This window comes from Oreochromis aureus, linkage group 9 (genome assembly GCF_013358895.1).
Source record: "Oreochromis aureus strain Israel breed Guangdong linkage group 9, ZZ_aureus, whole genome shotgun sequence".
Taxonomy (NCBI): domain Eukaryota; kingdom Metazoa; phylum Chordata; class Actinopteri; order Cichliformes; family Cichlidae; genus Oreochromis; species Oreochromis aureus.
The window spans coordinates 13,950,813-13,964,979 of NC_052950.1; the positions used below are offsets into that span (position 1 = coordinate 13,950,813).

The window sequence follows — 14,167 nt, forward strand, 5'->3', positions numbered from 1 at the left end:
ATGGCCTTGCATTATCTTAAAATACTTAAATATTTGATCTAGAATTCATAACTGAATCCATGACAACAAGCTGCCTAGTCCCTGAGATATTGAATCAAGCCCAAATCATGTTTCACAGTGGCAATGAGCACGATCTCCTTAAAAGCTGAATTTGGTATTTGATTTTTGAATTTAGTCTGCACTAAATTGTGTGTCTGCTCTTACTGTGACCAGAAAACTTTGTCTTTATTTTATTTGTCCAGGGTGAGTCATTCTAGTGGATCTGGTCTTTGCCTATATATCTTCATTCGCAAAATGTATTTCCTTTTCTATTTTGAACACCCAAGGCTTTTTGCTGGGACACCTGCCATGTGGATCATCTTTGTACTATGTCTATATAAGTGTTTAAACATAAAACTTGACAGCAGCGGTTATCAGGGGTTCTTGCACATCCTCTTGTTAATTTATGTGTTTGGCCAGATCTTTTCTTGAATAAAACACCTCTTTTTCTCTGCAGGTCAACACATAATAATAGTAAAGTCAATAGTAAAGAGAACACCAAACTGTAAATGTTTTAAAAGCACTAGTTTGATCTGTCGTACTCATTTTCCAAACAGAGATATCGAATGTGAAACTAGATTTTGTGGCTTTGAATGTATGTAGATGTGTTGATTTATCATGTAACTGAGCTGCTTTCTAACAACCAGCAAATACATATAGTGAAGAAACACAGAAGCCAATATTCAAATGGTTTCATTGTAACTGAAGTGGGGTGAGGATGTTGCCATCTTAATGTGGGGCTATTATGCTACAGTAACAGACATTATCTGGTGCAGCCTGATCAGGTACTTAAGTGAAAAATAGAGAAGTACAACATAGAAGAGCCACCTTGACGGGACAAGACTCAGCTGTTCATCTGCATCTTAAGGACAAGGGTCACTCCTACAAGGATGCCAATGTTCACATTTTGGACAGAGAAGAAAAATGGTTTGAAAGAGGAGTGAAAGAAGACATCTATGTCCACTGTGAACAACCAACTGTCTGCCATCTATAATCCAGTTTTGAGATCCCTTCCCAGACGCCTTAACTCCCACTCACATCCTGGGCCTTCTGACCTCAGTAAGGCTGCGTCCACGCAAATGCGTTTTCGTTTGAAAACGCATCGTTTTCTCTCCGTTTTAGCCTCCCGTCCACACTGAGTCGGCGTTTTCGCTCATGGAAAACGCAGCGTTTTCAAAACGCATACATTTGAAAATGGTGCTTTGGCATCGCAGTGTGGACAGCGAAAACGCAGACTTTCTAAAACGATGACGCATGTTAGTCATATGATGCAGTCATGTGACCAATTAAACTAAGATAGCGGAGGGAATTATACCGCAGTTGTTTTGTTTGCGCTCAATTTTGACAGCCCTATTAAAGATTAATATAAGTTTGTACATGCTCCAGATAGCTTTTCATCAAATTTTTTAACTCTCACTAGCTTTTGCAACTTTGTACTTTTGTGTTACTTGCAGCAACAACTCCACCTCATTGTTAGTCCATTTAAAAAACTCGGTGCTTTTCTTCAACAACTGCAACGTTTCAAAGAGCCGGAAAGTAAATAAGCGGCAGACAGAAATGAGGCAGGTGGAATCTTCTTGCGTTTCACGCATGCGCAGTAGTGGAACGTAAGTGTTTTCGGATGTTTCAATGTGGACGCGCAACTCTGTGAAAACGACTGAAAACGCTAGTGTGTTTTCAAATCTATCCGGGCTAGTGTGGACGTAGCCTAAATCACATGACAGGATGGGGTTAGGTTTTACAGTGGGTTCACCCGAAACCTTGGCTGATTGTGACCTTTTTCGTGTGATTAGACAGAGGATCAATAGGGGGTCCATGACCCTCTTGGGGACACTCCCATAGGGCTCAAAATGTGGGACTCTCCATCAGTTGCTCTTAAAACTGAAGAGTCCAGACGCTTTTCTTTCCAAGCTCTTTAGACCACGATGGCCTGGATGACTGAGAACCTTCACAGACAAAAATAGAAGTAGAAAGTAGAAATCGATGTTTGTCTCATACGTTCACACTGACAGACAGCTACGCACATGCTAAACTGATTATGACTCTAACACTATTTGTCAGCATTGGTAACTTTTTTCTGTTAGTGTATAGCTGAAGGCCTGAAATGATATGGAGTATGTGTTATTAATGTAAAGTTTATTATACTGAATTTACATAAATTATACTTCATAATTTATCTGCCTGCACTGCAGTGACTCACTGCAATGTAATTGTTGTCCTGTTTGGTCTGTGGCTAATAATGAGTCACCTAAAATCAGAGGTTTTTTCGTTATGTTCTCGTGTCTGTCTTTGTGTTGTTGTTGTTTTTGCATGTTGTTTATCTATAGTGCTTTTCTAAATCTGATTTTATCTTGAGTGCCCAAATGTGGGACATTTGCTAGATTGTGTCAATGTTTTGTGATATGCTGTTTTTTTTAGTGTGAACTGAGCATTAAAGTGATTATTTCAGGTAAGTATAATATTAATTTTAGCTCATGCCGCTCACCTCAGTTTCATTTTCTATTTTATTAACGCAGACAAATGAGTCACTGTCTGGTACGAAGTGTTTCTGTATCACAGGCAGTTCCTTGTTGAAACCCAAACAAATCCAGCCCAACGCCCACCTGAACTTCCAGTTCAATCAAAATTCAATTCATTATTTCTGTGCATCATATTGGCAAAGCTGCTAATAATATACTGAACAATATTGTTAAATTATCAAAGCAGCGTTGGTGTGATTGTTGGCTGTGAAGTTCAGCCACCAACTGTCTGACTAAAGTGGCTTTTTTTCCCTTTCCCTTTTTTTGGACTCAAGTCAAGTGCTTTAAATTGAAGTGAGCCTTCAGGGCATAGATTGAGATGTAGCCAGAATTTTAATGCTTCTTTTTCAATTGTTTAGTTTAGGGAGAAGTGCCAGGTTCCCCAGTATCTGTTTCTCTCTCTCTCCCTCTGCCTCTACACAGCTCTTATTACCAGCTTTCTTTTTCTTTCATCTGTCATCCTGTCTCATCTTCCCTCCTCAATCAGCTCTCTGTCTTTCCCCATGTATTTGGCAAACGCATAAGCATATACAGAGAAAAGCACACTCTCCAACCAGTTGTTGTCATATGTGTGTTGCAGGAACGTAAGCTCAGCAGGTGAGGAGGCGAGGCGAAGGATGAGGGAGTGTGACGGGCTGACAGATGCTCTGCTCTACGTTATCCAGACCTCTCTGGGCAGCAATGAGATCGACAGCAAGGTGCGACTCTGAAAATCTTAGCTTGTGTTTGTAACTTAAATTGTTCATTTTCAGGCTAAACTACAAAGTGTCTCATATCCTCCTTTTATCACAGACAGACACAAACTGCAGAAATCTTTTCAGCACACAGGAGGAAACAAAACAAATTAGGGCAAATTAAAACGCTCAGATTCAAAGTATTACAGCATTTCTTCCTGCTTTAGCTCTGACAGTAGTCAAAGTTGAGTGGGTTTAGGTTCACTTTGCATTTTTCTGTATGAGGATGTATGTGCATTCGTGTGGCAGTACATGTGGGCCAGTCAATACTACTGTACATAAACAGTGTTGTGGATGGCTGACTTCTCAAGGTCTCCCTGTCTCCCAGCCTTTCTAAATAGCTATCCTTAATCACTGTTTAACTGCCCGCCCTTCTCCACTGTTTAACTGCAGTCACCAGAGGAGGACTGCTGCCACCACAGTAACAAAGACTGATTGGCAGACAAACCACCGAGCGGTCGCCGTTGCAGTAGCGGTACACATTAGCCATGTGCTCATTTGGTACACTGTCTGCCTTTTCCCTTCGTCTGTTTTTTTCTCACCTGCTCTGTGCAGACTATGTTTTCCTCCCTATCTGCTTGTTGAGTTGGAACAGTCTTGGTCTGCCATTGAAATACTAAAAAATCTATCTACTTATTTTGACTACTTTGGTAAAATTGATCCCATAAGACACAACAGCAGGCACTGTTCAGAGATGTAAGCTGTTCAAGTAGCATAACAGGGTCATGTTCATAAATTTTAAAGTGTCTGGCAGAAAAAGTCGTAAATGTCCTTTGTATTTGTGCATTTTTCACACATTTCAGATCTTAAAATAAAGTTTTATAAAAGACAACATGAGTACAAACATTTACTTAGGGAAAATATAACCCCTCAGCAGCTACAACCAAACCTGTCTGGTACCTACAGTGGGTGAACTTGCTGTAGAGGAATTTTGGTTCACTTTTCTTTGCAGAATTGTTTAAATTACACATCACACAGAGCTTCTTTCAAGCATGGATTGTAAAGTTAAATTCCTTCTAAGGCATTTAAATAAGATTCAACTTTAACCAGGCCATTTAAAAACCTCTGCTTTGGATTATTGTCTTGCTGCATTGACCAAATTTCTCTCGAGCTTCAGATAATAGGCTGGTGACCTTACACGTTGATTTACATATTTATTCTCCAAGGAGTAGAATTTGTAGTTCCATAATCAAGTTACTACTTCAGAGTATGTATTTTTAAACTTATAAATAATTTGATCACGATGTTCGCTCACGATGTCCTTGTGCTTTAATAAACCTTTTTTGAACATCTGCAAATATTTGGTGACAAACACAGAAAATATAGTAAATTATAAAGGGGGCGTGAGAATAAGCAGATATAGATATGGTTGTATGGGACTGTTGAAGTCAAAACTGTAAGATTACATTTTATAAACCATTAATAATGAAGAATTTTATCAAATATAAAAGATGATAATAAGCAATTATGATCGATGCTGCACAGTGGGACCGTGCATGTAACTGAAGAACCCACATATACAAAAAACATATTCATAATTAAGGTATTGTTTCAAGGTGACTCTGTTATTGTGTTTGTATTGATGGGTGATCAGTGTCTTCTAAACAAACTGCCCTAAAAAGGCTGTTTACAGCATGTAATCTGATTTACTAGAATAATATGAATTAAAGTGGATGAAATGAAAATAATTAATAAAACTACACAGTGTCTGTCCTAACCTGTCCCTGTTGCAACACTGTTGCCGGGGTAAATAACTGTGCGGTTCAGACAACACTGTAAGAGTAAGTCTTTTTCTTTAACACTGGAACTTATGACCAAGAACGATGTCAGCTATCTTAGGCAGCAAGATAACATCTCATAACTTAAGTCTTTGGACACTATGAATGGGTTCTCTTATTGAGCAATTGTCAAACCAATGGCCTGCACAGAATCTACAGTTACTATGACTAGATAAAACGAAGCAATTGTTTCTTTACTTTTAAAACAATTTAGCATTTACATATTAAAAAATACAAACTGTTGTTATCACCAATCATTTAAACATGACTGTGCAAAAATCCCGAATCCCCAAATGTCTTTTGACTTCCATTAAAACGTTAATATTTCAACTTTCTGTTGCTAAAGCTAGAATATCAGAGCACAATGTAATATAGCTGCTGCATTACAATAGCAGTGCTTGTTATTGTTTTTAACTACAAACTCTGTCATTCAGTAGATATGCCTTTACTGATCTTAATTATGGATTCACAGTGATGTGATGGCATCACATCACTGTGAATCCATTTTACATAATCCATGTCACACTGCTGAAATGCAGGTGCTTGTGTTTATAACTTAGCTTTGAATTTCTATAACATACAGCACAATAGTTAAAGAAAGCCGATTTGGACAAGGATAGAGCCAACACATTACCTGTGGTTAACATCAAACATTAACACTGAATACTAAATTTCTGGAGGTTTTGACCTCCTGTGAATGATTAAAAATTCATTTTTAATGTTTTATATTGCGCCTGCATAATAGGTTTTCTGTTTTTTGCCCTCAGTGCAACACTTTATTAAAGCTATAGATGTTGATTCTATTTCAACTGTTTCAACACGGCCTTCTGCTCGTGACGTGTTCAATAATTGTGGACAGAGAAACATGAGATCTGAGGAGTAGTCACTATAGATATATAATGTGACATAGCTTAAGCATTAAAGAAAATCTCTAGATTACTGCCATTCTGCTCTACAGAAGGCACAGAAGCAATTAAGTTTTAAGGACATTTAATCAGGTTTCCCACTATATAATAGCACACTGCCAGGAGTCAATTAACTTAGCAGACACACTAATTGAAATTGATGGTGCAAGACTGAGTAGACTAGGCACATCATTCTACATACACAGCCAATATAATGCTAATATATAATATTGAGATTTAACAGCCTACATTTGGTGTGTCTCATTGCATAGGGAAGCTTACTGGAAGGCTGTTATGTGTGGACTTCCAGCTTCTAAGACTCTAGGCTGGAAAGCACATAAATGTCATAAATACAAGAACAATGAAGGCTAGCTTTGGTGTTACAAAAGTTTCTTGTCACAGTTTGGAGTGCATAACTTCTGTGTTCCCGAGAGAACCTTAAATCCCACCCAGGTGTAGAGGTGCTGATCTGTAACTGGCCCTGACCTCTGACCTTCCTGCTTTGACAAGACATATAACAGAATCCGTTTACCTGGCAACTTAATTTCCCTGCACAGTGCACCTAGAAATAAAAGGGTACGGAATAAATGTGAAATAATAGATCGAAATCCGAAATGTCACAGCAAATTGTAAATAAAATGTAACTTCTCCTACATCGCTCCATAATAACGTGAGAATAGAATTTCAAATATGACTGCAGCTCACTGGAGTGAGACATTGTTTTGTTTGTAGCATCTCTTGAGGGTGTTCAATTACACTCCTTAGTTGTTTTTGTCTAAACCAACAGTCAGACTGAGTGAAGATTGATGATTTGTCTTTGTTAATTTCCACTCTGGTGACTTGATGTCTCCCCTTTGTCAGCGATACACACGTATGCAAGTGCACACAATCAGTTAAAAAAAACAAAACAGAACACACACACTTAAGAGGAGACAATATACACTATTAGAGAATCGGCTTTCCTTCAGACTCAAGAGTACACACATGTTCTCTGGCTGCTGGGTTCGCCTCGAAACTTCATGTTTAATGGGGCGTGATATAATATATTGGGTTTGTCATTTTTCCTCATTTACCTGAGTTTCTGCTAATCTCATTTCAAAGTCAGAGCTAACAATATGCAGAAGAATATTACTTGTGAGATTATTGTTGTTCTTTCCTTTCCCTCTCCCTCTCACTTGCCGTCTCCCTCCCTGTCTTTCACCCTCTCCATCTGTCTGGCTCCTGAGTGCGGGTGGAAGGCTGATAGTGTAAAAGTGAGAGAGTGGGTGGTTTTTATTACCGTGCTTTGAATTTGAGTTTGCTCGGTGTTTTCAAGCGAGATGTTTCATTAAATGGCATCAAACACGAATCTTCAATCTCAACCTTTTTTTTTTTTTTCCATTTAAACCTCTCTCTTTATTGATCTCATCTTATTTCTCCCCACCTTCTCTTCCGCCTTCATCTCTCCCATCTCGCTCTGTTCGCAGACTGTGGAGAACTGTGTTTGCATCCTGAGGAACCTGTCATACCGACTGGCTGCTGAGACATCTCATGGTCAGCAAGGGGGGTTGGAAGAGCTGGATGGCCTGCTTTGTGATGCCAATGGTCGCGACGGAGAGAGCTCCGGTTGCTGGGGCAAGAAGAAGAAGAAAAAGAAGGGAGCTGACCAGGTAAAGACACAGAAAACAGGAGCTAATCAGATGATGTGAGCAAGTTAAAAAAGTTTTTAAAAAAATACATTGAATGTCTGAAACCTACCACATCTCTTTCAGCAGGGATCTGCAGTAAAATGCAGATCAGTTTCTCTTCAAGGTCATCTGAAAAGCATTGGTTTCTTTTAAAATTAACTGGCTTGTGTTACATTTTTTTTTCTGCTCTTTAACTTTATATATAATTGAGTCTTTGTGACCTCAACTTTCCTTTAAAGGCTTCAACACTCAGCTTCTCTTAATTTCCTAAACACAGACACAGGCCTAAAGTATGCAAACAAAGACCTTACTTACATCTTTCAGAGCTAACCGGATGGACCAGAAGTGAATTTGAGGCTCAAACCAAACTAGATATCAAGAATATGTCTCTATTTTATTTGTTGCTGACCACTGATGATCCATTCAATGCTCTGGCAAAGCTGTGTTTAAATGAAATGAAAATATTAATAAACTGCATTTGAAAAGAATTTGAGGCCAAATTTCAACCATCAAAGCAAAGCAGTCAGACTGCCAGGAGGGAATACACACTGATGAATAGAGGGATAGATAATGGGAAGTAGCAAAAGGTCAAACCCCAGAGGTATACGCTATAAAACCCTACAACAATGAAGCAGGGATAGTAGTTAGTGGGAGGCTGACAGACTGAGAAGGTCTAGAGTTGAGAGAGAGAAAACAAGTTAAGAGCAGAAGATCAGGGAGCCTGAACTTGACCGAAACAATCCTAATGAACTACTAGAAAATGTTTTCCTGGATTTGTTGATATTTTGTGTAATTGGCATTTTTTTAGGTATTTAGCAGTCTGACTATATGACTTCATTTTGAATGTATTTTAAATAACTGATATATAAAAGGAACACCTGATTTAAATGTGCTTATCTCTTTTCAAGGTTTTCTCCTATTGTATTGCTGCTCTGCTTTCAGGGTTTCTGATGTATTTGAATTGATATTGTAGTGGTGCAGCTCTGACCACTTGTACTGCAGGATAAGCACGGACCTCAAACTTTCTTAAAAAGCAAATGTGTTCAAGCCTGTAGACAAGGCAGCGGGCCAGCATGCTTGTTATTCCTTGATGTTCACTGGGTTTTTGCACTGTGAATTTTTCCCCCAGGGGGAAGGCTGTGATCCTGGAGTTCTTCTTCAACATCCAAACACATTTCAGGGAGAAAAGTTGGCACAGATGTTTTTGGACACACTAACACTTTCTTTTTTCTTCATTCATCTTATTCACCGAACCCTCTATTCCCCCACAAATTGCTCCTCTCCTCCAAAGTAAAACTTAAGTTGAAAATAAAATATTTTGACACAGTGGAGGAGATCCAGCTTGCATCACAGATGCAAATAAGCAAATACTCAAAACAGGAAGTCAAAGATGAAAAGGTTAATAATACCGTACTGAAATAAATGTATTTAAAAATGCTATTTTAGGGAGTTTAGCAACATATATGTGTGTTAAATATGTAGAATTGCTATTGTGAGTCATCTGATGCTCCTTTGTGTAGTGCTTTTATCTATGCTTTGAGTTTTATGATTTATTATCGAATCTGTACATAGATAAAAGCAGATAGGGACACTCAGTTGCACACAAACACACACATGCCACAGTGCTTCTTTCAAGATATACACTAGCTTAGTTTACCTTGAGACAAGAAGAGGAGAGGATGCAGTAGAGCGAAACCGAGAAGGTCGATAGGGAGAGGAAAAACTGAGGACTGGAAAGAGCGGGACGGAAGCAGAATAAGAAAATAGGGAAAAGGGTCAAGCGTGCAAGAAAGAGACAGAGAAATCAGGAGAGAGAGGCAGAGAGAGAGAGAAGAATTAAAAGGAGGAAAAATCAGGGCAAGATATGCAAGAGAGAATTAAGAGGAAGAGAAAATGAGAGAAAAAGATGCTGGTTTATGCCTACATGAAAAAGGTGTGGGTATGTCAGACAACAAAGAAGTTCAGACATCAAGAAAGACTCCTCTGTAATGAAAAAAGACAAAGATGAAGTGAGAGATAACTGTAAAGCTTTATGTTTATTGCTCAAAGCAAATGTAGCAATGAAACATTCTCTCATAGTGTCTTCTCTTTCTGTAGCTCTCACTGTCGTTTCAGATCATGCATCTCCCTTCTATCTAAGCCCTTCAACACCTTTATCGCTATTCATCCATCCATCACTATTCTTAAGCTGACAAGGAGTGATTTACTCAGTGTCTCGGTAACTTTTCTAATAGGTCAGGGTGTACCAGGTGGCAGTGCAGGTCGCTTTTCTCATGTGAATTCAGTCACTCCGACATAAAAAATGTTTAGATACAAAAGCGAGTTCATTCAGATTGGTTATGCAGGTTTTTATAGAATCACTGTAAGCTTTACATGGAAGAACAGAAAAAGGAACATCTTACAATTTCACAGAAGTCACTTATTTCTCCTAGAATTGGTGAAAAATGTCATTAAAATGTTCAGCCACACTGAAGAGGTGCTGTTTTTTGGTTTTAAACAAAGTAAAAAGTTTCCTAAAGGGTAAAACAAAATGTGATTGTGGGAATGGAGTTAACGGTTTCCTTCAAGTATTTCTTCATGAATATAAATTAACATAAAAAAAAAGCTATTTCACTCTGTCTCATCTCTCACAGTGGGATGGCGTGGGCCCCTTTCCCGACACGGCGGAGCCCCCCAAAGGAGTTCAGATGCTGTGGCACCCCACCATCGTCAAGCCCTACCTCACCCTGCTGTCTGAATGCTCCAATCCTGACACTCTAGAGGGTGCAGCTGGGGCTCTGCAGAACCTGGCTGCAGGCAGCTGGAAGGTAATGCTAGATTTAAGATGCTTTTCAAAAATGTTTGCCTTGTTATATTATATTTGTCAAATATAAATTGTCGAATTATACAACCTCAGATGAGTATACAGCTGCAAGTGTATATGTGTTTAGCTTGTCCTAACACACAGTGGCTGTGCAGTGAATGCAGAGACACACTTTACTAATTGTACACAGGTCTTGTGCTCTGAAAAAAACATAGATAATAGTGCATATTCACATTATATGTTGGACACAATACTTAAGTATGTATGTATAAGCTGAATGTGTGCAAGTAAACTGTGTGAATATGCACGCCTGGTGCCAAGAGCTTCATTGTACACAAGCAAATGCAGCAAAACCTATGAAAAGTCTTCTGCCTTCATAACCACATAGGTAAAAAAAAAGGTAATTTTCTTTTGAATTAATAATCTTTTTGCTCACTGCAGCATCCTGCTGACTTTAAAATATTTTAATTCGATCCCATGTTTTTATGTCTTCTATGTAATGCAGTGTTGCACGTTGCTCAGTAGGAATGTAATTACTATAATAATGTAAATGCTCCAAACCTGTACACACAGGGAGTAGAGCCCGGGTTCAACAACAGGCAACCAACGGAGGCAGCTAGATGGTAATAATGTATGAGTCATGTCATATTGGAGAGCTCTGGTGGGGGCAGCTGTAGCCTTGAGGGAGGTTTATATAAGGGTAAAAGGCAGAAAGTGTGTGGGTATAATCTTAGCTTGACCTTAATAAAATAAAATAAAAATAAAAATAAACTGTGCCAGACATTGTTGGTCATAAATAGACTATGTGAGAAACTTAATGGAAGTATTTATGTGATCCAAAAAATGCAGTTTATGAAAATATGAACTCAAGAGGGAGTGACAGACAGGGGAGACACTGTGAGAGTATGCTTCAGTGGACCTGTAGATGTGTATGGGATGTGTTTGTAACTCGTTTTGAATTGGTATTTCCATCGACAGTAGAGTAGACAGACAGTCGGAGCATGACAGGTATAGAAGAGGGGGTCTGAAGAATAATCAAGGGTGGAGGAGGAGAAGGAAATGATGGGGGCGGGTTGTCTTAAGGGAATCACACGTTTGAAACTCAGCACAAAAAGTAAGGAAATTTGAATTTGGTAGATTTTTCTTTGTTGTAACAATGCTTCTTGGCAATAAATCTTATACTATTGGAAAGCCAGTTTATTTCCCCTTAAATGGTGCCACCTTTGTAAGGAAAATCCAGTTGTGAGTTGACGTTATTGACTCTTTGTTTTTGAGCTTGTGGTGATTGTCAGCACCTGTGAGCAAGGACACTGCTACAGCGGTCAGTTGGTGTCTGCTCTAAGCACTCCACATTTGACTGATCTGGATGGGGCCTGTGCCATAGGGCAGCTTCAAGTTAAAGGCCAAGTTCCATATAACAGGGAATTTTGGAGACAGGCCGTGAAGTTGGTGTCTCAAGGAAAGAACACCACAAAAAGACTGTTTCCTCACCCCGTCAGCACTTTGGAACCATAAGCAGTCTTCTACAGATTTGTAGTCTTGTCTCTCAGGACCATTTGGCTGACTGCTCTCTACTCAGACTATCTGGAACAGACTGCACACTGCCAATCTCTGGTCTCATAGGGCTGCCAGAAGGCCTGCAATGACTGCCCTTCATTGCACTGGTGTAGGGAACGTGCTGACATCAGTGCATGTTGCTAACACCTGAAAATGTGGGTGAACTTTATGTTCAGTGATCAGTCAGGATTCTGCCTACAGCAGTTGGATTGTAGGGTCAAAGTGTAGAGAAGATATCGTTGCAGTCTGGGACTGAACTCTTCCAAGAATACCCTCGAAGATCGCCCCCACAGAGCGTGGCTTATCAGAGACTACCTCCAGAATTTGGGAGTGGAGATGAAGGAATGGCCTGCCTGCAGACCTGACCTCAACCCCACTGAACACTCATGGGATCAGCTTTTGCACACCGTTTATGCCAGAGTGACCAACACAACCACGCTGGATGACTTGCAACAAATGCTGTTTGAAGAATGGGAGGCCATCCCACAGTAGTGTGTAACCAAACTGGTGACCAGCATGAGTTTGAGGTGCCACACTGTTATGGCTAATGTCATGCTAGTCTGTTGTTAGATGAATAAATTATTACATTTCCAATGTGTCTTGTTTATTCATCCTTCAACATTCAACCCAATAAATGAAACCAAACAAGTGTCAATAGCAGAGTAAACAGTTTTAAGCAGAAAAGACTGCAAATTTTTCATGGGTGCAACCCACACGCTCAACTCTGCTGCTCAACCCACAAATGCATTTTCCTTACAAATGTGGCACCATTTAAGGGAGAATAAACAAGCTTACCAACAGTGTAAGACTTATTGCCGAGAAGCACTCTTAGAACAAAGAAACGTTCAACCAAACACACATTTTCATTACTTTTTGTGTTACGTTTATTTTACAAGAGCCTAACTGTATGAACGTGTGTGTGTTTACATGCGTGCATTGTTCTGCTTTCTCCTGTTGTGTTTTTAACTTCATTGTCAGTATTCTTATAATTAAATTAGAACTGCTAACAGTTTGTGAAGAATTAGCGTTGGCACACTAAACTCTGCCCACGTAAGTCTTACCAAAGATCATTTCAATCCAAGGGTAAAATATTTCCTAAAATGATCATATGAAGAAACACAGTTTGTAAACAGAACTGTGTTTTAACCTTTACATGCTGTGGAAAGATCAATTATAAAAGTGACAGAAACTTTCAGCCTCACACTTCAACCACTTATACCATTCTTGGGCGTTTCAGTACCTCCCCAATCGTCTGCAATTGACCCATAAGGCAGATGCATTTGAGCTGTTCAGGGCTGAGTGGCCCATTTGAGGGTACCTTGATAGTTGTTGAGGGAAGATAGAGAGGTCTCCAGGCTTAAAACTCCTCTGGTTGGTTCATATAATTCTCCCTCTCACAGTATATTACTTGTGACACAGCGTAATGCGTCAGTTGCTGAATATAACATCTCCCATTTGACCACTGAGCTCTTTCTGCCTCTTTCCTTTTTTTCCTACACTAACCACTTTACTCAAAGGAAATCTATGGAGTGTAAACAATTTCATATAAAGCACCCATGACGATTTTATTAAGCAAAACACTGTTATCCTAATTTCACACCGCAGTCTCTTTTTTTTTGGTGTCTTTTTTAACATGGTACTAATTTATTTTTATTTTGCTGGTGTTCTTCTATTTTACTTTTATTTAAAATCCTCCTGTGCAGGAGTTTAAGTGTAAATATACTCCTTCTTTATGGTTGTTGGACATTAACACTGTTGACACTAACTCTTTCCACTTGTGTTTTCCTGTCAGTGGTCAGTGTACATCCGTGCTGCTGTCCGTAAGGAGAAAGGCCTTCCCATCCTAGTGGAATTATTGAGGATAGACAATGACAAAGTCGTGTGCGCTGTCGCCACTGCTCTCAGAAATATGGCTTTGGACATCAGGAACAAGGAGCTCATTGGTGAGTACTGATAAGGGGTGGGGGTGAGGCACCAATGAAATCACGGCATTTGTCACTGGCTTTTTTAATCTTAAAAACGTTGGATGCACGTCATTAATTTAATCTCAAATGATATTCTGGTCTGTTCTGGCTCACCTGCTATGAGTCATGCGAGCCAAGTGGGGAAAGTTGGTGAGCTGTGTAATTTTGACCAATTAAAAGGTAGCTAATGATGTTAATGAT

At 39.3% G+C, this 14,167-nt stretch overlaps 1 protein-coding gene across 3 annotated transcripts in view; it reads left to right on the top strand.

The window, feature by feature from the left end:
* ctnnd2a (catenin (cadherin-associated protein), delta 2a) overlaps positions 1–14,167 on the top strand; it is a 246,588-nt gene that overhangs the window by 195,859 nt on the left and 36,562 nt on the right. For all 3 annotated transcript variants that reach the window (XM_039617817.1, XM_039617816.1, XM_039617818.1), the window contains 4 exons: positions 3,139–3,256; positions 7,442–7,624; positions 10,276–10,449; positions 13,795–13,945. In XM_039617817.1, coding sequence (XP_039473751.1) covers positions 3,139–3,256; positions 7,442–7,624; positions 10,276–10,449; positions 13,795–13,945 — 626 coding nt within the window. The remainder of the gene's footprint in view (positions 1–3,138; positions 3,257–7,441; positions 7,625–10,275; positions 10,450–13,794; positions 13,946–14,167) is intronic.